This window comes from Mesocricetus auratus, unplaced genomic scaffold (assembly GCF_017639785.1).
Source record: "Mesocricetus auratus isolate SY011 unplaced genomic scaffold, BCM_Maur_2.0 Super-Scaffold_2245, whole genome shotgun sequence".
Classification (NCBI taxonomy): Eukaryota; Metazoa; Chordata; class Mammalia; order Rodentia; family Cricetidae; genus Mesocricetus; species Mesocricetus auratus.
This window is the reverse complement of record NW_024429180.1, coordinates 2,461,814-2,485,685: the sequence shown is the minus strand read 5'-3', so window position 1 is coordinate 2,485,685 and position 23,872 is coordinate 2,461,814. Positions and strand designations below refer to the sequence as shown.

The window sequence follows — 23,872 nt, the reverse complement described above, 5'->3', positions numbered from 1 at the left end:
TCCCTCTTCCCCCTGCACTCTGCTGCCAGAGAGAGAGAGAGAGAGAGACAGAGACAGAGACAGAGACAGAGACAGAGACAGAGAGACAGAGAGATAAAAAGGCAAAGGGATTCCTGGCCTGGTGGGTACAGCTCAGGAGTAGAGAGTGCACACAAGTCTCTGGGTTCACACGAAAAGGAAATTGGGGTTGTTGGTAGCTTCAAAAGATTGAAGTTTTGTTTTTTGTTTTGTTTTTCAAACCATTTGCAGGACCTTAACCTAGAAGCGCAGAACTCTTTCCATTTGCATTTTCTCAGAGTCTTTCTCACCCAGAAAGTTCCCGAACTTTGGCTTTAATTCAGAGTCTGGGTGTCTGGTGCCATGTGTCTAACGCTTGGCTTTGTGTCAGACATCACGCTGGCCCCCACCCCCGCGCCGGCCCCCACCCCTGTGCCGGCCCCCACGCTGCGCTGGCCCCCACTCCTGCGCTGGCCCCCACCCCTGTGCTGGCCCTTGGCGTGTACCCAGTCATCCTTAGAGCATCCCTGGGGGGTGGGGCTGTGTGAAAGAGACAGCACAGCAGCCAGAGAGGGCAGGAAAGGAGGGAGTGTCCTGCCCCGCCTGTGCCTTTGACAGCGGAGAAGGGCTTGTAGAAGGGAAATGACAGTCAGTCAGGAACATTGCTTAGGATGTCAATGGTGCCATCCGAGTACCAGCGCTGTGCAGAGCCCCTCGCTCTCAGGGATGTGGTTTACGTAGCAGGAGACTTAAGCTTTAGACACTGCGGGGATTTCAGTGACCCAGCGTCTTGTCTTGCAGGATGTATCCTGCTTAAGAGGCTCTGCGAGCTGTCACCAGACGGCTGCGTGTGTGTGTGTGTGTGTGTGTGTGTGTGTGTGTGTGTGTGTGTGTGTGTGTGTGTGTGTGTGAAGCCAAGGTCATGTGATCAGTGACTTCCCATTCCAGCGTGAAGGACAGTGACATAGTAAAGTTAGAGTCACCTCCGCATTGGCATTTGTGACATTGTGGTTTCACTTTTTGATTTTTTGTGGTTGTTGTTGTTGTTGGTGGTGGTGTTTTGTTAGTTTATTTAGACACGTTCTCATTGTATAGTTCAGGCTAGTGTGGAGCTAGATTTATGGTCCAGGCCAGCCGCGAACTCCCATTTCTCAGCCCAAACACTAGCGTTGCAGTGGCGTGTTGTTACCCCTGGCTTTGACCGCACAGTCCCTGCTGTGGGGGGTGCGTTCCTGTTCCTTATGGCACCCCAACTTTCCCTCAGATGCTCCTGGGCATTACCAAACGATACTGGAGGGTGCTGTCCGGTGTGGGCCGCAGCCTGTGTGGTATGAGGTAAACAGAACCTTGGAAAGAGTTGCGTCCCGTCCGCCCTCCCCCCAGAGATGCTCATGACTGGTGAAGCTTGCTGAGGCCCCTAATCAGGTAGGATATTTCTAGAAGTTGACTGAAATAGCCTTGGTGGGGGCTATTAGTAAAAAAGTTGTTTCAAAGAAGTTTAGCATCTGAACATCTGTTTTCGTTTCTGCTTTTTAGGCCTTTGCTATTCAATTCCTTTTATTTCCGCTGCCTTCCTCTTGGACTTAAAATATTTGAGTGTGTCACAGTTTCCAGTCCCGTAGGAAACAGGCTTTGTTCAAACAGAAATAAAAAGCACGAAGACTTTGAGGACTGGATTGTGGGACGTGCCATGCCAGTCAAGTGAGACTCAGGTGACGGCGAGACAGATCACCGAGCAGTGGGGGAAGCAGAAGTCTAATTGCAGTCAAGATTCACTTCCTGGCCTTGTTTATCATTGGAAAGTTGCACCTTGCGAAAGATTTTAGATTCAGATCACTGTGTCGTTCTAAGAAAAAAAAAATTTCAAAATCCTAACCACGTCTTGGTAACCATAGCAAGATACATAACACACACAAAAATAATCTCACACCTATTTCAGGGTAGAATTGAACTTTTTTTTTGTTGTACCTTACGTGTGCTGAGTTCTGAAATAGAGGCATCTGTGCTATCTGAGGCGAGAGGAGGAAAAACCTAGCGTTCTGAGGGGCCAGGCACGGGGCAGGCCTGCTCGGGCTGTTGAGTAAAAGTCACACTGCATCAGCAGTTCACCCTAGGTAGCAGTGAACTCAAGGTACTCCTCTCTGCCCAACTTGCACCACGCACGTCATATTTAATGCCAAGCTGTGACATAAGCTGAGGTTCCCGGGGTGACTTGTTGAGTCTTCTGTGGCTGATGTAATAGACAGTTAAATATCTGTTGTTTAAAGAAGTAATCAGGCCAAGGGTCAGCCTGCCTGCCGATCAATATCAACGACAACATGGAGAAAATATGTGGAGTGACATTACAGAGTGAATGTTAAGATAATTCCAATTGAGGGAATCTTCTGGTAGAATTTATTCTTAAGATTTTAAGGTTTTTATTTTGGCGGTGAGGTACTATGATGGGGATCAAATCCAGGACTCTGTGCATGTGAGGTAAACTTAAAAAAAGAACCTGCATGTGTATTTAACTCTGCGTGTTCACGTATTCAGGCGTGCGCATGTGTGGGTGAGTAGAGGCTTCAGTCTTGTTCCTGAGTCATGGTTCACCTTCTCCGTGTGGCTCTTGAGTTCAGCGTGAGCTTGAGAACAAGAGAGCAGCCCCGTTTGCTGGTGCATTTCACTACGCTCAACGGGGGGGCACGAGCAGTTGGCTTGGTGCTTCCTGGTGTTGCCCACGGGTTGTTTCAGGAGACCCTCCCTGGAGACGCCTGCATCTGCGGCCTTTCCAACAGCGTAAGAGCGTCAGTGTTACATTTTACTTCAGTTATGTGTGTGCAAAGCAGTGTGCCCAGATCTGAAGTGTGTATGGGAGACTGTATGTGTGTGTGTGTGTGTGTGCGTGCGCGCGCATTTTCATGTGGATTTCTGGTGTAACCTGTCCTTTGTTGGTGACTTTGTCCCAGTTAGGACTTTGGGAAGGTCTGTTGAGCCTGCCCTCACGTGTGACCTGGGAATTAATGGGGCACTGTGTATTCTTTCCCTTGTGGTCTGTGTTGCTGGCGTTCAGTGATGTTTAAACCCCTTCCCTCTCTGCTTCCCCCCCCCTTCCATTTTCAGCTGTCCTCGAGTTTCAGCTCCCACTCTTTTGACTCTGAGATTTTCACTCATTTTTTATGTATGCAGTGATGTGTCTCTGCAGGCCAGAAGAGGGCGCCAGATCTCATTACAGATGGTTGTGAGCCACCGTGTGGTTGCTGGGAATTGAACTCAGGACCTCTGGAAGAGCAGCCAGTGCTCTTAACCTCTGAGCCATCTCTCCAGCCCCCAGCTTCCATTCTTGCTGTAACAAAACTGTGGGGAAGTGTTAGAGACTATCCTTAGCATGGTTAGAATTTTATTGCAGAAAATGTCAAACACACAGCTTCCAATAATTTGATAATACATAATGAGAAACTGTCTCATTTTTTTCCTGTATTTACTTCCTAAATTCTGCATACCAAGGCCTACAGTGTCTCTTAACCATGTGTGTGCATCTGGTCTACCAGTCTGGGAGTCTCCGGACACCGAGTGGATAGGCGCAGGGATAGATAGTCCTGTGTTGTGTCTCTGAGGGATCTGAGAAAGGCTGAGGACTGCTGCAGTTTCGTGTCTCATGTCAGGTCTGTGGGTCTAGCCGACTCTTCCTTTTCACGGCTGCGCTCCAGGCAAAGACAGTTGCATCCAGTCCATGGCCTTCCCTAGCATCCCCACTGAGGGAGAGAGATGGGCAGCATGTCTTATGACAGAGACTTTTTTCCCCTGCCTTTAAAGCCCACCTATGGGCACTCCAGGACTGAGGGACAGGTCTGTGGTGCTGTTCTCACGAACACACGAGAATGCTACTTTTAGAAGATCCTAGTCTTTTGTAGTCTGCAGTTTCATTTTGATAGACTTCTCTCTCTCTCTCTCTCTCTCTCTCTCTCTCTCTCTCTCTCTCTCTCTCTCTCTCTCTCTCTCTCTCTCTCTCTCTCTCTCTCTCTCTCTCTCTCTCTCTCTCTCTCTCTCTCTCTCTTCTCTCTCTCTCTCTCTTCTCTCTCTCTCTCTCTCTCTCTCTCTCTCTCTCTCTCTCTCTCTCTCTCTCTCTCTCTCTCTCTCTCTCTCTCTCTCTCTCCTCTCTCTCTCTCTCCCTCTCTCCCTCCCCCCCCCCTCCTCTCTCTCATGGGAAAAGTCATTCTTGCAAGTACAGAAGCCAGAAATAAATCTCGCACTCTCCGAGGAAACGGAAAAATGAGAAGCCAGTCAAATAGTACGTGAGTTTTTGTTTTGAACTGATTGTAGTAGTTCCCATGTGGGACAGAAAGAAACGGGGCCCAGAGTGGCTTACAGGTTGTTTTCGTAGCAAGACTTTGAGATGGTGTTGCCAACAAGAAAAGACCAGGACGTCTAAAAAGCGGTGGCCCACGGGTGTGCCAGTGAAGAGAGGGGCTCCCGAGTCCTGGGGGAAACAGACAGTTGGAATCGAGCTAAACAGTGCCTTGTGTTTCCTGTCACATTGTCCTCTACTTCCTGACAACCACTGTCTGCAGAGACTGGCCAAGCTTGAATCTGTGCTGTCAGAAATAAATACCGTGTAAGCACCGTGTCCCTTTGCGTGCGTGGAAGGAAGCGGAGAAGCTGGCGTTGTCTTCTTTCTCACACTGTCAGCAGAAAGGGAAAAGGACCCTAATTTGTCGTCCTGGCTTCTCATCCGGTGTGTTTGACACCATTGTCAGTTGAGCGCAAAGCATGTTTCACTTACCTGTTGCTGCCGGAGGCATTATGGCCCGTGGTGATCTAAGCCTCCTGTCCACCAGGCTTTGATTACGCAAAGCAGATAGCTACAGTGGCTTGTGAGCGCTGTCTGCGTTCAGGGGGCTCTGCTCAGAACCTCCCAGAACACAGAGCAGCAAAGATCAGCGCCTTAGCCGCAGCAAGCTCTAATGTTTTAGCTGAAGGTTACAAGGACGAACTAATGGTCGTTCGTAGGCAATGATGGCCGGACAGACTTACGCGTTAGCCGTCTCTCATTCACTGACAAGGAGACTGAGATCAGGAAAGGCTCAGTACTGGACAGAGTTGGAAAGGTCTGGCTCGGAGCCAGCTAGACTTGAAGCTTTAGGGTCCCAGGGCTGGCGTGATGGTTTAAAATATTGTGCATGAAATTCCAACCATGTGACATAGCCTATGAAAGTTAAATAGAATATGCTAAAGAAAGAAAGGTGGGTGATTTGGAGCTGTCACACAAGAGTTAGAGGAAGAGTTAATGGCCGGGATGTCAGAATTTAACAGTGAGTGGAGGAAGCCGGACAGTAAACACAGCCAGACATACCCCTGAGGCAGCAGCAGCCTCGTTGATTCAGGAGGTACATCCTGAGCAGCAGAGGGCAATTAGGTTGGAAGGACTTGGGAATGTGGGAGGGGAACTCGGACTTTGATGTGATGGGGGACTTCTCCACGGAATTAGTGACCCGTGGAGGTGAGGTGAAGGAGAGAGCGCGTTTGTACCCCAGAACTAGATAGTGGCCACGCATTGCTGTCCTTGTGTGTGCCGGCGTCCAAGCAGGTTAAGCACCGAATTAATCACACTAGGCTAGCTCGTGTTGCTGTTGCAAACGGACCTGGAATCCCGGGGCTTAGGTGCACATGTGGATTTCTTGTGTCTGTACGGCACAAGTAGGTGGGGCCCGAGTAGGGTCCTGTCGCACTCAGAGGCCTCTCTGCGGCAAGAGGGACATACTGCCAGAGCGTGCCTCACTCTTCTCTCACACACAAAGCCAGGAGTGACATGTTGCTTCCCCCGGCTTGTGGGCCAGCACTAGTCTCACACACATGCGCGCACGCATGCGTGCGCACACACACACACACACACACACACACTCACGAACTCACACACACACCCCACAGGGCACACGTGCAGAGACACTGGCGGAGTCTCCTTCAAGGCTCTCTGAGGACATGTCTGTCTGTTAATGGGGAAAGTGAGGTGATTAAAAGTGAGGCCCAGAGCTCAGAGCCTGCTCCCTACTGACTGAGGCTTTGGGCACTTGTTCCCCACTCCCTCGGGCAGGGTTAGTTCTGTAGTGGGGAGGTCAGGGGTGTTAAGCAGTAAGTAGAACCTTAGGGTGTAGAGCTCAGTGGTAGAAGACTTGCCTAATGTGCTTGGGGCCCCCATTTTCACTCACACACATTCACACATACACACACACACTCACACACACACACACACACACATTCACTCCAGTCCCCACAGAACGAGCGTGGAGCTTGAAGGAGCAAAGGTCTTTGAACAATATGCTGCGTAGTAGTTGGTGGTCTGGATGGCTGTTAGTGTACATGGCTGTTAGTGCAGACGGCTGGTTTTCTCGGTGACAGCCTACAGAAATGCAGTCTCCGACTCCGGCTGAGACTGAGGTAGAAGAGGCAGGGGTAATGTAGGTGTGCAGCCGCCAGCCCGCTGCGCCTGGGTGTGACGTGGGACCACGAGAGATGAGCCGAGGAGCCTACGAGGAGAAAGCTCCAGCAAGGGTCTCCTCACCGCGTCAGCTCCCCCTGGGTGGAGGAGGGTGGGTGAGGTCAGCAGAGGTGGACTCTGCAGAGAAACTGCAGGCTGTTGTGAGGCGTGGAGGAACTCGGTCCTCAGCACAGAAAGCCTCGGGAGGGGGGAAGCCCGGGTCCTACCGAGAGAGGACTGGAGTGGTTCCCGGTGAGCGTGTTCAGTAGGCGGTGGGTGGATTGCTTCCAGCCAGGCTGCCGTGCAGAGATGTAAGGTTGAGCCCAAATCCCGGCTCTGTCCTCCATGCGCCCTTGGCGCCTGGTCTCCTCATCCACACAGTGAGGAGTTTACATACACAGCAGCTGAGGAGTTTACACACACAGCAGCTGCGCAGGTGTCACTAAATGCTTGGGGACGTGGTGTGTGGTAAAAGAGGAAAAGTGTCCACTGCTAGTCTATGATTTAAATGAATGGCTGTGGGGTTTCAGTCATTTCTAAGCTTGTACGGAGCTCCCATTGTTAGCAGTTCTAGGAGAAGCTCGTGTGGCCCTGTGCGCACAAGGCTGGGCCTGTCCCTCCCTCCCCCTCCGTCCCGCTCCCTCCCTTTCCCTCCCCCTCCCTCCCTCCCTCCCTTTCCCTCCCTCTCCGTCCCCCTCCTTCCCCCTCCCTCCTCTCCCCTCCCCTCTCCACACTTCTCATCTGTGAGTTTTCCATTCCTCATTCTTCACCAGAATATTTGATGAGCAGATGCTCTTAGCTCTGCGGGGAACAACAAATCAGGGCAGGCTGAGACGTTACCAAAATTTTAAGGTCTAAGTTAAGGTGGGTGTGTCTGTGCACTTTGTATGCGCCTGGTGCCCCAGGGGCCCAGAAGATGTCATCAGGTTCTCTGGGACTGGAGTTAAAGAAGGTTGTAAGCCTCCGTGTGGGTGCTGGGAATTGAACCTGGGTCCTCTGGAGCACAGCCAGTGTGCTCTTAACCACTGATTCATCTCCCTAGCCCCACATTTAACAGATCTTAAGCTGAATAGCTTTGAGAACTTTTAAATTAGCTGAATGACCTCTTCAGAAATAAAAATGAGGTCACAAAAGAGGAGTGAGATTATCCAAGTAGCTGCCCACTCCCCCTCACGGGTTTGCCATCTCCATGCAGCGAATACCCAGGCGTGGCGGGCGGCCAGGTAGGCCACATCCTTTGTCGTCACGGAGCGCAAAAGTTATCCAGCACCACCCTTAAGCGGCAAGTCGGCTTGCTGGTAAAATGCCAGGAAGAAAAAGGGAGGCTCTGGCGGCTGGAAAGAGCACCGGCAGCCTTGGCATGGAGAGCCGGTGCCCGTAGGCTTAAAGCCACGCAGAGTTGAAGCCAGGCCTCCTGGTCACCATTTTACCAGTGTGCTGTAGGAGACAAGATTGAGTCCCTTCTCTGTGGTGAGGTGGGGGGAGAAGGTGGCAGTTTAACTGGTGACAGAGCACGTGGCACCCGCGTAAACCGTCCCAGTACACACGTCCTGGCCTGATTAGCAGCCTGCTGGGATCAGTTGTGAGGCAGCCCACTGGCCCTGTGCGTGATGACCTGGGTGTGCTCCAGTGCGGTCATAGGACTAGCTTGCCTTAAGGGCTGGGAGAGTAAGAAGGCTGCGTCTGGTTTTTACTAGTGGTTTCTCTCTAGAGATCTGGCTTAGCCACACCTGACGAGATGCAGTGTTTTGTTCTCTCCACCCTCACCTGGGAAGCCCATAGATGGGGCAACAAGGAAGGGAACCAAGACCCAGACTTCCACCCGCCTCCGCCAGACCAGCCCTCTGTTGTCAGCGGCTTTAAGACTGGATGGCTCTGTGAAATTAACCTAATTTGTACTTTAACTGTACTCAATATAGTTATGGCAGTGATGGTTAAAATTAATTTCCCGAGCTGTAATCTCAGCATTCGGGAGGCTAACACCAGCAGTTTTATTTTCCTTTGGAAGCAGGGGCTTGCTGCACTATGTACGTAACCCTAGTACAGGCTAGGTTCTGGCTGTCAGCAGTCAGCCCGCCTCAGCCGCCCAAGTGTTGGGGTTACACATGTGTGCCCGAGGAAGGGCTTTAGTTACCGAAGGCCTGCCTGGGATGCATAACGAGTTCAGGGCCAGCCTGGGCTGTGTAATAAGCCTCTGTCACAAAAGACAAAACAAGTTAATTTTATTAAAATAAAGTATTTCCAGGGCATACACCACAATAAAAATTGAAATTGTGACTCACTGTATAGTGTTTTATTTCTTTCCTGTTATCTAAATTGGTATCATTATCAGCTGAGATACTGTGCTGGGGGAATTTCAGGGTTAGAGGAAACCGAGTTTGATCAGACAGACAGTATATAGGAAGGCTGTGCTGCCTACTTTAAGGAAGCCCTGTGAGCAGGTGTATAATGTTACAAAGAATCCCAGTGGGATAGATATTGTGACACCATGGTCCCAGCACTAGGGAGGCAGAGACAGGAGGGTCAGACACCAGTCCAAGACTAGCCTGGCTACATAGAGAATCCCAGGCCAGCTAGACTGACACAGTGGTTTCTCTGCACTGTTTTGAAGGATGTCCTGGAACTCGCTCTGTAGGCCATGCTAGCCTCGAACTCACAGAGATCCACCTGCCTCTGCCTCCTGAATGCTGGGATTAAAGGCATGGGCCACCAACACCCGGTTTGACACAGTCTCAAAAAAGGAAAAGGGTTTTGTAGAGATGGCTCAGTGGTTAAGAGCAGAGACTGCCCTTCCAGAGGGACCACGTTCAATTTACAACACTTCCATGGTGACTCACAACCGTCTACAACCCCAGTCCCAGGGGATCTGACACCTTCTTCTGGCCCCTGCAGGCACTGCTCACACATGGTACAGTGATTTACATGCAGGCAAAACATCTTTACACGTAATAAATTAAAAAGGAAAAAAAAAACTAGCCAGGCAGTGGTGGCACACGCCTTTAATCCCATACTTGGGGAGGTAAAGACAGGCAGATCTCTGAGTTCAAGTCCAGCCTGGTCTACAAAGTGAGTTCCAGGACAGCCAGAAACCCTGTCTCTAGAGCCAAGAAACAAAACAAAACAAAAAAACCCTCTTAATTTATAAAATATGCCTTTTACTTCCTGACATATTTAGGCAAGTATGGCAATTATAGATGTAATAATCATCACTGCCCCCACTTTTTATAACCTAATCTACAAGTATATAGATGTCATATACTACCAGTTTCCAAAAATAAAAAAATAAAAACAACCCCTAGAGACCCAAGGAAAACAAAGCGTGTGTGCATTTTTTCCATCCTAAAAGGAGATTAGCGTGCAGACACGCTTCTTTCTGAGCAGTGGGCCGCAAGTCTGTCCTGGCTGTTGGGGGAAGAACTTGATGTTTCCAGTCATTCGGCCATCACCATGCTTGCTGCTCCTCAGACCCACCTGTTGTCAGTTGCACCCGCCACTTCTGGCAGTGGGCAGTAGCCTACTGACACTTTCGCTACATCCCGTCTTTTTTTTAATCCCACAAAATATCCCTTCAAACAGTTGCCTCAGAACAAAACAAACAGATAAAAACTAGGGAGGTGAGATCTAAAGTTTGAAAGAGGTTTAAATTAAGAAATGTGTTCCCTATATTACAGTTTTAACATTGTTTTTTTTTTTTTTTACACTGGTAATGTATAGTGGAATCAGCCTTTCGTCTTTTGCCAAACTATTGGCAGAAATGGTAATGTCTGTGTTCTTAGGAACACAGAACAACGGTTTTTTACAATCGAGACTTACTATGATAGCCTTCCTTTATATACACAGTATTTTCGTTTACGAAGTAGAACTTGCTTTTGCCGTTCTCTCGAGCTGGTCTGGACCTCCATGCGCCGGTTGGTGGGGGGGTGGCAGCAGGCTGCCGTGCCGAGAGGGGGCAGCTGAGAGGAATCCTCGTTGGGAACCGAACAGCCGGCCTGCAGAGCCCCCACGCGGGTCGCCGTGCTGTGGAGTCCAGCGTACCGTTACCCCTTACCTTCCATTGGAAGCCTTGGAGTGGATCATCATCTGCGACTCCGTCATTTCTCGTGAGTTTTCTTCAGGGGCCGACCTCACCGCACTGGAGACGGACACGCTGACCTGACGTTTCAGCATCTTCATGACCTTCCTCTTGTACCCTTTACATGTAAAGAAGTATATGAAAGGGTCCATGCAGCAGTTAAAGTTCATGAGGCACACCGTGAAGTGCAGAGAGATCTGGAAGGAGTACCTCGGGGCGCACGCCAGGGCACCGGGGGAACAGAGCTTCTTAATCATGTGCTGGATGATTGATATGTGGTAAGGTGTGAAACAGAGAATGAACACGACGATGATGAAGACGATTGTGTTGAGAGCTTTCCTGTTTGCCCCAGATTTCTCAGCCAGCGGGTTTTGCCTGGCCGTCTTAAAGAGCTTGCAGCAGATTTGAGAGTAGCAGATGAGGATGACTATGAGAGGCAGCACGTAGCCCAGCAGGCACCCTCCGAGCAGAATCCAGGGGAGGGAAGGCGTCTCTTCGAAGTTTGGGTACTCCATGCAAGTGGTCCTGCCAGCCTCCTGCTTTGACATGGGTGTGATGAGCAGAGGCAGGGTTTGCGCGAACACTAGAATCCAGACAGACAGGCAGACACCCTTTGCGTATTCGACCCTTTTAATCTTGTTGTAGCGCAGAGGGTGCACCACGGCAAAGAAGCGGTCTATGCTCAGGCAGGTCATGAAGTTCACGCCTGCGTACGTGTTGATGTAGAACAGCAGGGCAGTTACCCTGCACAGGGCATCACCGACCCTCCAGTCAAAGCCTAGCGCATAATAGGCTATCCGTGTGGGTAAAGCGGTGGTAAACAGGATGTCAGAGATCACCAAGTTCATTGAGTAGAGAGTGGTTGAGTTGATTTTCTTTCTGTTTTGAACAATGACGACCAAGGCCAGCAGGTTTCCCAGCAGACCGACGACGAAGACCAGGCAGTAGTGCAGAGGCATCAGTACCCTGGCTGTGCCGTGGTGGGCATACAGGTCACAGCTGTTGCCCCGAGAAGCGGCCAGTGCCGTAGTAAAATTGCCAGCCATCTCTGCGTCCAGCAGGGGTCAGAGTCGCTAGGAAGAAAGCAGGTAGGGACTGTTTAGGTAAAACTATTTAAACTCAGCTAGTCGTTTATACATCTACTTTAAATTTTTCAGCATGTAAATCTCAACTGGAATAAACTGAGGGAAAAAATTTATGTGTTTGCTTTCACAGTTAGTGGCTTTGTCAGAACCCCGGCAAAGGAGTCAGAACCATCTTAAATAGGTCAGCTGCATTTTGGCGACGAGAAGTTCACCGACTTTAGGCAGAAATCCCCCCTTTTCTGAATCATTGTGTGGTTAAGAATAAAATCATGTAAAGTACCCTACAGTTTAGACAGGCATTAAACTTGGCTTTTAAGTTGAATTTAGGTTGAGCTTCTTTTTTTTTTTTCCTTCCAAAATGCGTATCACTACCAGGAAATGAAATCAGTGACACACGCCGTGAAGTATGAACTCACCGCAGTTTCTGATTTGTGTGTGAGCCCAAAGAGCATGAGAAATAATCTTGGGCTCTGTTAGGAACTGAAAGTTACTCTTTCTTAAGAACAAAAAAATGAGAAAGAAATAGTACTCTTAACTAAAATGAAAAAAAGAGGATGAATGTAGTGGTGCGTAACTGTGATGCCAGCTACTCTGGAGACAGGTTTGAGGGCAGCTGGGACGTCTCAGTGAGACCCTGTCTCAAAATGAAAAAGAAAAAAGAGTCAAGTTTAAAGGGGCCGTCGGAGCAGCTCGGCAGTAGTTACTCTCTTGCCTTCGTGTGTGCAGTTGTTGGGGGTGTGTGGGGCCCGGGGACTCAAGCAGCTTCAGATAAGAAATTTTAAACTGGGCGTACAGTAGGTGTTAAATAACAGTAAGATAACATGATGTGACGTTTTGTGTCTTGCCTTAGTAGTAAATGAATCTCCACGGCAGTGCAGTCACCTGTTTTTCCATGTCTGGGTTTTTATGAGGCATCTGACAGTTAACTCCACGGTTTCCCAAAGTGTTCATTCAGTGTTCTTCAGTACAATGTGCGAAGGCACGGTTTAGGTAGCTACTTCTTCAGCGCACATTTGAGTTGTTTAATTTTTTTCCCCTCGGTCATAGATAAAGCTAAGACAAATTTCAAGTCCCAAATTGGAAATCTAAGCATTCTGGCAGTAAAATTCCCTATAGAAGAACGAGTTGCAGTAAAGGTGGGAAAACTGAGCAGTAAGTTCTGTGATTATATTTTAGAGGGGAAAAAAAATCACGTGGCAGTCACCAGTATTAAGGGAGCCTTCGGCATGCCCCTCTGGCTGCTGTGTTTCAAAGGAGAAGTCCTCTGTCAAGACCGACTGAGGGTCCTGGCTCCACTACGCTGGCTGCTTGCTGGGCTGGGTCGGGCCTCTCTGTTCCCCCCACTGCCAGCCTGGGAAGAGGGGTGTCTACTGGCCCCGGGCTCTGCTGTGGCGTGTGGCATCAACAGGCTACAAATAAAACCTAAAGCAAAACCGAGCAAGGCGAGACGAAACATCTCGTCTCCCAGAGACCAGAAAGGAAACTGATAGACGAGAGGAGAGAATGAGGGCGGAAATTAGAAAGTCCTAACGAATGTTAGCGGATGGAAAGGTTCAGAATAAAGCCGCGGGGGGGGGGGGGGAAGGGAGGGGGGACAGATACCATCCAATCCCCCCTTCCCCGCACCGAGGACAGGGTGGGCTTCGATCAGAACATCAGAAAGAAAGGAAACTCAAGGCAGCTTCGGTACTCATAGGAATATAGCCCACACCTTTGATCCCAGCACTGGGGAGGCAGAGGCAGGCTGATCTCTGTGAGTTCGAGGCCAGCCTGGGGTGGGGTGGGGTACAGAGTGAGTTCCAGGACAGCCAACACAGAGAGAGACCCTGTCTCAAAAGCAAACAAGAAAACAGAGTTTTCCACAAAGGATATAAAAGTAATTACGAAATGTGCCTGAGCTGTCAAAATTTGATGTAGTTTAAGGAAAAATTAACAAGTCCACCATCATAATGGGCAATCCTGTGTATCTGAATATCCCGGAGAAGAAAATGAGAGGCCTTGAAGATTTAACGTTGGTAGACTATGTATGGAAGACACGAGCACGTCTCAAACTCAGCCATATACTAGGTCACCAGGGGAGGCTCAGGACACCCAGAAAGTCGTTACTGAGCAGTTTACACAGTCTAACTGTAACACAGCAAAGGTAGAGACCAATGGGAAACCAATGAAGAACGAGTTTGGAAATGGAAACCTTTGAATTAAAGGAAACACTGCACTGGAAATTTTTGAGATGCTTAAAATGAAATAAAAAAGAAAGATTGAAAATAGATGTCAGCCGTACAGCTTGAGAAGGCAAAAGACTGAATTGGTCCAGCAAAATCAGAAGTAAATAAAAAGACAACCGTGCAAACAGTGAAATCCAACACAGTGTAAACAAAGACAAATACGGGCGTCATGGTTTGTGTAGGAGTAAAAATGCAGAGGCTCTCTCTCACCTTGGAAGTGAAAGGAATATAAAGGCAGGAAACCACTCACTTATGTAGGAAGACTAGGAAGGCCTGTCTCTGTTGTGTTCAGGAAGCCAGGCTAGACACCAGGAGAGTGTGGCTTGACAGGGCTTGTCTCTGAGGAGAGGGCACCAACAACTCTGACAATTGTTTTTCTAAATTCTGTGAGAATTTCTCCCCCTGAAAATTTCACCTACCATTTTCAAGGGTGTTTTTTTTTCCAAAGCAAGTTCATGGAATCCGACCTTAAAATAGATTATAAAGGGGAACAATGTGCATGGAGTCGCAGAATCTCCATGTTAACCACTACTGCAAAGATTAGGAGAGCCACCCCAACACACGAGAGCTTTTAGCGACTCCCAGGTGAATCTTAGATGTGTCGTAGCGTCTCCTACAGCTAAAAATGGGAGTGGTTTCAAAGCAGCTCAGATGGGGGAGCATCCAGCTCAGCGCTGACTCAGATACAGGAACGGGCGAGCCGCTCCCACTCTTTCAGTAAGGGACTTGTAGAGTGCTTTATGGTTCAGCCATGCTGCAGAATGTGAACACAAACGCACGTGTGCACACAGGCACACACGTGGACAGAGATGCCTGCTTGGATATCACACACGCCAGTGAACCACACTGTATGGGTGGCGTGGGGATTTGTATCCCTAAAGCCTAACTTTGGACTGAAAGTGGACTGGCTGAAGTAAGGTAATGATTAATTCAACTGGAGGAAGAAGGGATTAAAGAACCTGGTCCCCCCGACTCTCTTCAGACTTAACTATGCCTGCCCACCTTTAAACTGTGTCTGGCAAGACTGCATATGGGCCTAGGAAGTTAAAGGCCACGCTGGGCCCTGCTCCGTGGTCCTCTGTCCAGTCCCTTGTAGAGGTGGCTGTCTCCCCAGCCCTCAAAGAACTGAGATATTGTGGTTTCCGAGTTCAGACAGCAGCATGACACACGCGGTCCACTTCCCCCTAAGAGGCAAGGCCGTGCGGGGCCGGGGCGTCGTAGCTGACCACTGTCAGCCCTGAGCCAGCCAGAGACAACACTTTTAGAGTATGGACATGTAGACAGCATAGGACAGAAAGCCGCCTAGGTAAGGGATGGGGATGACTAGTAAATGTGTTCATTTTGGATACTTTGTAACGCCTGGGGATTGAACCCACAAGGTAATTGCTACCTTGCAATTATCCTCAATCCTCAATACGTTCTTCTCTGTGTTCTCAATGCTGTAATTTTAGGAGACTTTATCATCTCCTCCTTGAGGAGAGAGAGTCCTTTTGTGTCCTTGGCTGCTGTTATCCAATTCTCAGGCCAACAAATCTCAATTTTTTTGTGTCCCGTCAGAGTTAGAACTTGTTCCCCTCTTTGATCATCTTCTGGGCTGCTCCTGTGAGGCTTAGGCTAGCAGACACCACTTTTCGTGGTTTTAGTCTACACACGATAGGTCCTGGGAAGGCAGGGTGACACCTTTTCTGTATCAGGGGGTCCAGAACGGAAGGGCAGATGTGCAGTGTCTCGCTGCCCCTGGCATCTCCAGTCCCGACTCAGCATTGACTGCTATACTTGCCATGAATTCCATGTGCCCTGGTTGTTGTTGTATTCAGTATGCCTGCATCAGTCCCAAATTCTCTTTTAATCATTCAAAGTATAACTTGCATTTTAATGCACTTTACTTATTTTTAATTGTAATTATTATTAGGCAACAGCTTCTGACATGTTTGGAATACATATATATGTATATATATATACATACACACACACATATATAAACCTGTGTGTGTGTGTGTGTGAGAGAGAGAGAGAGAGAGAGAGAGACCTGAAAGTACTATGACTTGTCACTGTAGTACATGGGGAAGGCCCACAGAATGTGTCCTAAATCTGTTTCCTTTAGAGCACTAATATTTATAAGAATTACAGTTCAGTGCAATGCTTTTGATGAATTACACACTTGACTCCACCTCCCACATACTAAAGGACAGGAATCAAGATGCTGACATCTTTCCCCCAGGGCATAGACAGTAACTAAGCTGCATAGAATGGAATTTTCCTTGAGTGTTGACCCTCCTGAGGAACAGGGCATTCCCCACATTATTCACCCTCTAATAGAAACAAAAGGGGGCGGGTATCGTTCTTACGTTCCCAGGACCTAGTGTATGTAGACAAAACCCAAATGCTGAGAGCAGTCTGTTAGAAGTGTGAAAAGGACAAAAGGGCATGTCTCCCTCCCAAACTTGCACTCCTCCTGGAGATGGACCCCTGGAAGTCATCTTGTCTGTCTTATTTTCTTGCTAAGCAGCAGAGGCAGTTTGCTCTGTCTCTGTAACATAGCATTTGGTCCTTTAGTTTTGCTGTTACTCTAATGTATGTCACACACAGTTTCTTCTTCAGCAGATCACCTTCCATAGTGTGTGTGTGTGTGTGTCTGTGTGTCTGTGTGTGTGTGTGTGTGTCTGTGTGTCTGTGCGTTTGTAAAATTTATTTCCTTGCCTATAGAGTTGCTGACATTTCTTGAGATATTATCATTTCATCTTTGCATAACCAGATATGTTGACATGAAATGACAGGGTTTTTTCCCCTAGCGAATGGTCCCCCTAAAACTCACTTATTAGTGTTTAAGAAAATTGCCTAAGCTCTGATATAAATTGTACTCAGGAAACATTTACTCTGAGGGCCAACATGAAGGCATTTGTGAATTTTCAGAGGCCACATAGACTTCTGCTATCCAAATTCATTTGCTTGGATAATTAGAGGGCTCTTTTTTAGTATTTACCCATGACAGAAACATAGCAAAACCTTCACCGTAGTCAAAGATTTGGTTCACATTAAATTAATAGCCTTGGGCTTTTGGATTGTTGAAATGTCACCATCATCTCCTATGCTTATTCTGAGAATTGTCAGTGCCTTGGACCAAAGTGGGGGTGCCTTGTTACTTTGGCTCTGACATCGTTTTGAGCTTTCATGTTAACCTTGGGAAGACGGGGTTGCACCGAGACTTTGGGCAGAGGGATGACTTTGCTTGCGTGTGTGCCAAAGAGGGAGTCAGGCAGTGAAAAACAACCAGAGTGTCTGGAGGCACAGGCAGAGATCACAGCTGTGTGTATTGTCAAGTCACACATGATCCAGCTCCTCCCCTGGTTTTGTTGGCATGCTTTTAGCTATTTTCCTGAAGAAAGATGAGGTTGTGAGGTGTAAAAAAAAATATATGCTTAGAGTTGGGGGAGATAAAATGAGTGGAAAAGGAGGAAGTGGGAGACACAAGGAGGGGGTGTGAGGACAGGAGGACATCTTCCTCTAAGGGAACAGAGAAAACAGCAGCCAGTAGCTGAGGCTGTTACAATGCCCTCGATGGCAGACTTGCTCCCTGGAAGGAGGACATCACTCCTTACGCTTTCTCTGATCACCTAACTGCATTTGCATTTGTCAAGGCTTCTTTGACCTTATGTAGGCAGGGACATCTGAGTATAGCCCGTGTCAACACCTGGAGCACCGAGGTCAGCCTTTGTTCCCCTTTCAGGTGGCTGAACAGCTGCTGCCAGGGCAGCTCGCCTGTAAATGGGCAGGTGGCAAGTGTTAAGTCCAGCTTGCAGAAGGGATGCCGGATTCCGTTGGTCTGGTCGTCCATCCCCATGAGCTGGTCATAATCAGGACATACCGCAGTGACCTAGCTGAGTAAATCTGCTACTGAGTGATCTCTTTACTGTGCAGTCATTTTTGAATCCCGACCCAATGCTGTGTCTCTGTCTGTTGACGGCTGTATCCTTCCCCCAAACTGAACAGGACGCATTGAGTGTATTCAGGGTAGAGTTGAGCATGGTCAGCCTGTTTGAAGGGAGCTCACTCTCTCTGGCTTTTTAAGTGTGATGAGTCAAGGGGCCAGGGCGATCAGCTCTGTGACACTGATGCTGCGCCTATGACATAGTCTGCCCACGTCCAGCCTTCAGGAGGTCTGCAGAGGGCCACTGACTGTTAGTTGCCTGTTAGAGCCGATGGGGAGTGCTAGGTGGCTGGGAGGGCTGTGTAGCTGAACACCCACCTACACGTCTGGGGGTTGGAGGTAACCCAGATAGTTTTCTTTCACCTTTCAGTAACTATTCCTTGTGTGGCTTTTTGGCAGCTTTAGTACTGACTATGAAAGTTATTAAAGGTAATGATGTCAGGTGCAAGTCACTGTAAGAATTTAAAGGAAGGCAGGTGCCCCGTGTTTGCCTCTGGCAGGATTTGTGGGATCTTATATGAGGGATCGCAAATTGACAGTGGAAAGGCCTTTGTAATGAAGGCATGTGTGCCTAGAATTACTGCCCCGAGTTTAGAGAGCTTCTAGGAATGGCATGCACTTTGTGTGCTGAAGGGAGTCTTGTGCTCTAAGTTAAGCTCCTTATTTTGTGGCTGTGGTGAATGAAGGCTGAGCCCAGCCATTTGCTCAGGGTCCCTCAAGGTAGGAATCTGTCCTTCCCCAGTCACTGGGTCTCTCCCTCCAGCCCCTAACCCCACCCTGTGCCCCCCTGCACCACAATGTTTGAGTCCTTATCTGCCTCCCTGTCTGTGACCTTGCTGTCTGCAGTCCTTCCTCTCTACTCTGCACAGTGACCTGGTGGCCTCTTCTCTTGCGAGCCCTTCAGCTGGGGCCTAGAGACCGAGGACAAACAAAAGCTCGCCATCACTGTTTCCTTCTTCATAGTTCCCTATTCTCTATTCCTCCGGGTGGCTAGCCATCTTGGTTGTCCTCAGTCCCTGGGCATTTTTTTCCCTTCTTTTTGCAAATCTGTACCCCTGACACTCTCTCCCTTTCTTATCCCTTAACTCTGCCCCTGGAAGCTTCGTCACCTCTGCTGCCCCCTCCCACCCTACTCCAGGAAGGCACAGTGTTGTTGGGGTTGGGGTTTTGTCTCACACTCCTGTGAAGGCCGCAAGAGTGGGGATGCAAGTGGTAGTTTTTACACCCCAGAGATAAAAAAGAATGGCCTAATCTCAGCTGCCCTAGTCCTTGCTGGAGACTTCCCTGTTAGGGACGGGCAGTGAGCCTGGTGAATAGTCATGGCCCCTCCTATCAGCCTTGCAGCCTCTCAATGAAGCTGGGGTGGGAGAAGCCACGATGGCTCAAGTCACAGCTGTAGCTGCTAAGTTTAAACTCACTCTTTGCCGCCAGAAAAATCACATTCAACACAGGACGTGTTATCCCTAGTTCCTGTTTCCAAGATGAGGGTACAATGGGTGGAAAGCGAGTCAAAACAGGAAGGGGTTTCAGAAATTTTGACATATACCTACTTATTTCTGTCTGAGAATGAGGAGAGTGATGGGTGGATTTTAATGAAGCAATCATTAATTTATAGCATGTTTTAAATTGAATAAAGGAGAGTTGAGTATTTGGGGTTTGGTTTTGTTTTTAGGATAGGGTCTCCCGCACTCCTGGCTAGCATCAAACTCTCCTGATTCTGCGTCTGTCTCCCAAGTGCTGGGAGTGCAGCAATACGACCACATCCACTGACTGAAGATTTTACACACGAGTTTACTATTTTTAACAGTGTTTCAGCAACAAAGCTTTGAAAGCCAGCATAGCTTGTGTAGTGCTGATTTACCTTCGTACTGTCTTTTAGGGCTGTGTGGGTGTCTGACAACACACTTTCTCTCCTCTTTGGGCTACCAGCACACACAAGAGAATTCTGCATGTGTGACCTGGTCTCCTAAGCACAGCCAGGACAGCCAGGACACTGCCCATCTCCAGTACCTCACCTCTTAACTGTGGCAGAGAGAAGGGTCTCCCTGCAGATACCTTCATTTATTGGTCTTTGTGGGTACATCTGTGTACATCATGGACAGCTGCAGCCTGACCTACAGTGACTCTCTAGTAAATGCCTCCTTGGAGTCCTGGGGTGAGCTCAGTTGTCACAGTGTTTACCCTACTGGGTGACTGATCATGGCACTAAATAACTCTAGGAAGCCTGGCAGAAGAAGCTTAGAAAAGGACTTATATAATACCACAGCCACCCACGTACAGAGTGAGCATGTGAGCGAGGCAGCTTGCGGAGCCATGCACTTCAGTAGTTTTAGGCTCAGTAAGCGCCTTCAGGCCCCAGAGACAAACACTCTGAGATACTAGAAAGCGCAGTGTGATCGTTGGTACCAGAGAGTCTTCACATAAACCGTTACAGAAAGTAGACATGTTCAGATAAGTTCAAGAAAATAGTTTGCACAAATAATGATAGGGCTTCATCCCTCTGTGGGTCGGGTCAATGGGCAGGGCCAACATGGTGAGCCGGTGTCCAACACTTGCTATTAGAGGCGGTGCTGGGAGAACTTGGCAGGAACATTACTCCCCACTTTACGAATGAAGCCACTAAAGTCAGTGACTTTCAGCAACTTGTCTGAAGCTAAGCAGTTATCAATAATGGATCCTAGGTTTGAGGATTGATCCCAAGCCCTTTCGTAACTGTTACACTCTACTGTACTCAGGGTGACATCAAAAGATTGAAGGCTTAAGCAGGAAACACCACCACACCAACCAAAACCCCTCACTCTCCTTGAGAGGAAGTTCCTTCATGGCTCATGTTTTGTTAGACATTTTTGTAAAACCTCCGCTCTGACCCTGGAAACCAAGTTTTTGCAAATCACTACATAAAATTTTTTATCTTGTGATTTTTTTCTTTCAAAATTTCTAGAATGTAAATGTTGAGACTTATTTAGCATTACTGGTCACTTAGTAATAGAAACCAATGACACAGATTTTATTTTTTCACTTAATAATAGTTGGTGTTTCTAAGGATTTTGCTTCTGAGGCAGCAAACCCCAGGCTGATCCCAGTCATCTTTGCTGGTCGGAGAATAAACTGATAAAATATTTTTGCAAAGCAGAAAATACTGTTCTATATTTGATGCTTTAGAAAATAAGCCCCTGGCCCCAGGAATTCTACCGCCGAGGGTCTCTGAGAAATATTAGATATCAAAAAGACTTTTCTGCATATAAATACATGCCATGAAGTCAAATGTAATGGCTTTTTAATTGGACTAACTGGTTATATTGTATATAAAATATATCCAAATGTAGGAACACTATTTTAATAACATTGTTCCTTTCCCTTTACATTAAAGAACCCTGAAATACTGATGTTACTTTCCAACGTTTACTTTGTATTCTGAATTCACATTGAAGTGCTTAAATGAGCCCTATTTTTTATAACAATGTTTCATTCATTACTTCCATCTCACTTAGTAGCTAATTTGAACTAATAACCCCAAAGCAATCTAAGCAGTTAGTTATTTAATACATTCTTTTCTTTCACTTTTACCTTAAAGTTGGGCTCTCAAAGTATCCCTCAAAGAGAAGAGTGTCCGGTACTCACATGTCAGCTGGCGGCTGGGGACTCTGTTGCAGCAGTCCAAGTCTGCCCAGACGGAAGTCAGTTAACTGGGCATGTTGCTTTAAGGGAGACTGAGCAGGCGTCCCTTTATAGCCCTTTTCCTGTCGTCCTGTGACTGAGCGTAGCTATCAGCAGTCAGCCTCACAAATTCGTGCGTGCTTTTTTTTTCAAATGGGAAGTGAGATTTTTTTTTTCTGATACCGATTTAAGAAAAAAAAACTATTCAAAAGCCCCTTGGACTTTGAGAATCGCTGTTATCTATGGAACTTTTAAAATTTTTCCATAAAGATTTAAGTCTTCAATTTTCTTGAAGTAATAATCTTTAAGCAGAGAGAGAGAGAGGTGGGGTATAGTCACTGGTGGCTTTATGTTGACATTTTATGTGAAGTCTGAGTTAAAAAGTGTCAAGTCAGATAGTGTGCTGCTTGCCTGCCTGTAGCCAGGTCTCCTCGGGGAGGGAGAAAGACCCTCCTAGCACAGAAGTTGATGGTGGTTTCTGTCAAGGGTGGCCTACCGAATCGGTGACTGTGGACGTAGAGCCGGGGAGCACATTGCTGATGCATCCCACCCTTGGCACAGGACGAGAGAGGCCCGCTCTGCGCATTGATACGCCCCATTCATTCCCTTGGATCCAGCGGGGTCCCACAGAGCGCGCACCCACAGCAAGCCAGAGGGTGGTCGGTCACTCTTGTCCACCTGTGATCTGGCCTGTCACACGGGGGAGGGGTACTGTTGGAAGAACAAAGGCCACGTGGGCTGGGCCCAGGGTGGTGGAGGACCGAGGTCTTAGGACAAGTGATGACATGAGCTGAGAATGCTCAGGGTTCAGAGTTCCGCAGCCCTGTCTTCCTGCTTAGAGAGGGGGTTTAGAGTGTGTCCAGCAACCATCCCTAGCCCAGGGAATAGTAGATTGGGTCAGTAGAACAAGGCTCGGGGGCAGATCTTCAAGTCCAAGGAGAAGGTCAAACGCAAAGTGGGAAATACTTTGTTTAAAATGAAATGTGCTATTTTTTTCTTTTTTAATAAGTTGCAGGTGAGCTGGTTGATTTTTGAGGAATGAATGCTATAGAGAGAATTGAGTCATTTTGGTAGGAAATGTTTGTTTATTCATTTATTTTTCATGTGTGTGTTTGCACATGTGCCTGTCAAAGCACACATAGGAGATCAGAGAACAACTGTTGGGAACTGATTCGTCTCCTCCTCTACCCTGTGGGTCCTGGGAATTGAACTCTAGTTTCGGGCTTGATGGCAAGTTCCTTTACCCACTGAGCCATCTTGGCAGCCTCTCAGAGGCGGAACCCTTCTGGCTCCGGGATCCTGGGGAAATTGTCTTTCAGAGGCTGCGTTCTGATTTGGAAGACTCCGGGAAAGTTGGATCCATCATCTTTTTTTAGGCAAGACGACTGGCCCTGGGTTCACAGAGATCCGCCTGCCACTGCCTTCTGAGTGCTGGGATTAAAGGAATCTGCCACTGTGCCTGGCGGACCCATCCTTTCTTTAATACAATAATAGTAGTCTTGTAAGTACATAAAGGAGAAGCAGTAACTCGCAGATGCTGTTGTAGTCACAGCTGAGATAACCCACTGGGCTTGTTTTGTTGTTGAAATTACGGTGGCTTCTTTGACTGTGCCCATGCATCCCAGTGGAGTCAATGTCCCATTCAAGTGAGATTGACATTTGTGTCAAGTGTGTTCTTTGTTCACTCGCTGAAGTGTGATCAGGAGTGTGTAGAAGGCAGTTGGTAACTGGTAATGACAACAGAAGAATGAATCAATTATTTACTAACTCATTTTCTTCTCTCTTCTGTGCCTCTTAATTCATTCTCTTAATTCATTGCTTAAGAAGTTAGCTGCTGACCCAGCCACAGCCACTCGGCATGACCTTGGGACAGGTTGTGGGATCTGGACTCTGCCTTTTGGGACCACGTATGCTTCCCCCCACCCCGCTGTTAGAAGCATGTACTCAAACCATGCAAGTTGCTGCTCATGCTTCCTTCCTTATTGCCCCCAACCTCACCTTTTTTGCTTGCTCCACAGGGTTATCCCCGCATATTATTGTAGATGTTTTTCTTGCGCACAAGGACTACTGCGTCCTTGTTGTACTCGTGCCCAAATTGACTGTTCGCCCTGAATCTGATTTATTGCCCCAAAGTGATCCAACTGTGACTCTCTCTCGCCAAAAAAGAGAGCCGGTCACCGCCCTCACATTAGCCATATTGGTTGGTCTGGGTGCAGCAGGAGCTGGCACAGGAATTTACTCCCTAATCCACACAAAGGACTCTGTTAATGCTCTAACCCGCACTGTTATTAGAGACGTAGATGAGCTAAAAAGAGGTTTAGATTACTTAGAACAAACTGTTGGTTCCTTAGCTGAAGTGATACAACAAAACCTTCGCGGTCTCAACCTCGCCTTTTTGCGGGAGGGGGGAGTTTGTGCCACCCTTAAAGAGGAATGTTGTTTTTTCAAAGACAAATC

The 23,872-nt window shown here is 48.0% G+C and overlaps 2 protein-coding genes across 4 annotated transcripts in view; one reads left to right on the top strand and one right to left on the bottom strand.

Annotated features, from left to right (window-relative positions):
- The window catches only part of Ubac2 (UBA domain containing 2), a 157,694-nt gene that overhangs the window by 74,019 nt on the left and 59,803 nt on the right, over positions 1–23,872 (top strand). The gene's annotated exons all lie outside the window — the stretch shown is intronic.
- Gpr183 (G protein-coupled receptor 183) lies at positions 8,654–21,544 on the bottom strand. Of its 2 annotated transcripts, none has more exons than XM_013120113.3 (2): positions 21,326–21,544; positions 8,654–11,593 (listed from the first exon to the last, which is right to left on the bottom strand). In XM_013120113.3, the coding sequence occupies exon 2, from the start codon at positions 11,564–11,566 to the stop codon at positions 10,493–10,495; it is 1,074 nt and encodes a 357-aa protein (XP_012975567.1). In that variant the 5' UTR covers positions 11,567–11,593; positions 21,326–21,544; the 3' UTR covers positions 8,654–10,492. The 2 variants fall into 2 exon arrangements, with proteins under 2 accessions (XP_012975567.1, XP_012975568.1); XM_013120114.3 differs by having other exon boundaries at positions 21,380–21,544.

Bases quoted from the DNA above. Each gene is read 5' to 3' on its own strand.
- Gpr183 (XM_013120113.3), bottom strand. From the start codon at position 11,566: ATGGCTGGCAATTTTACTACGGCACTGGCCGCTTCTCGGGGCAACAGC.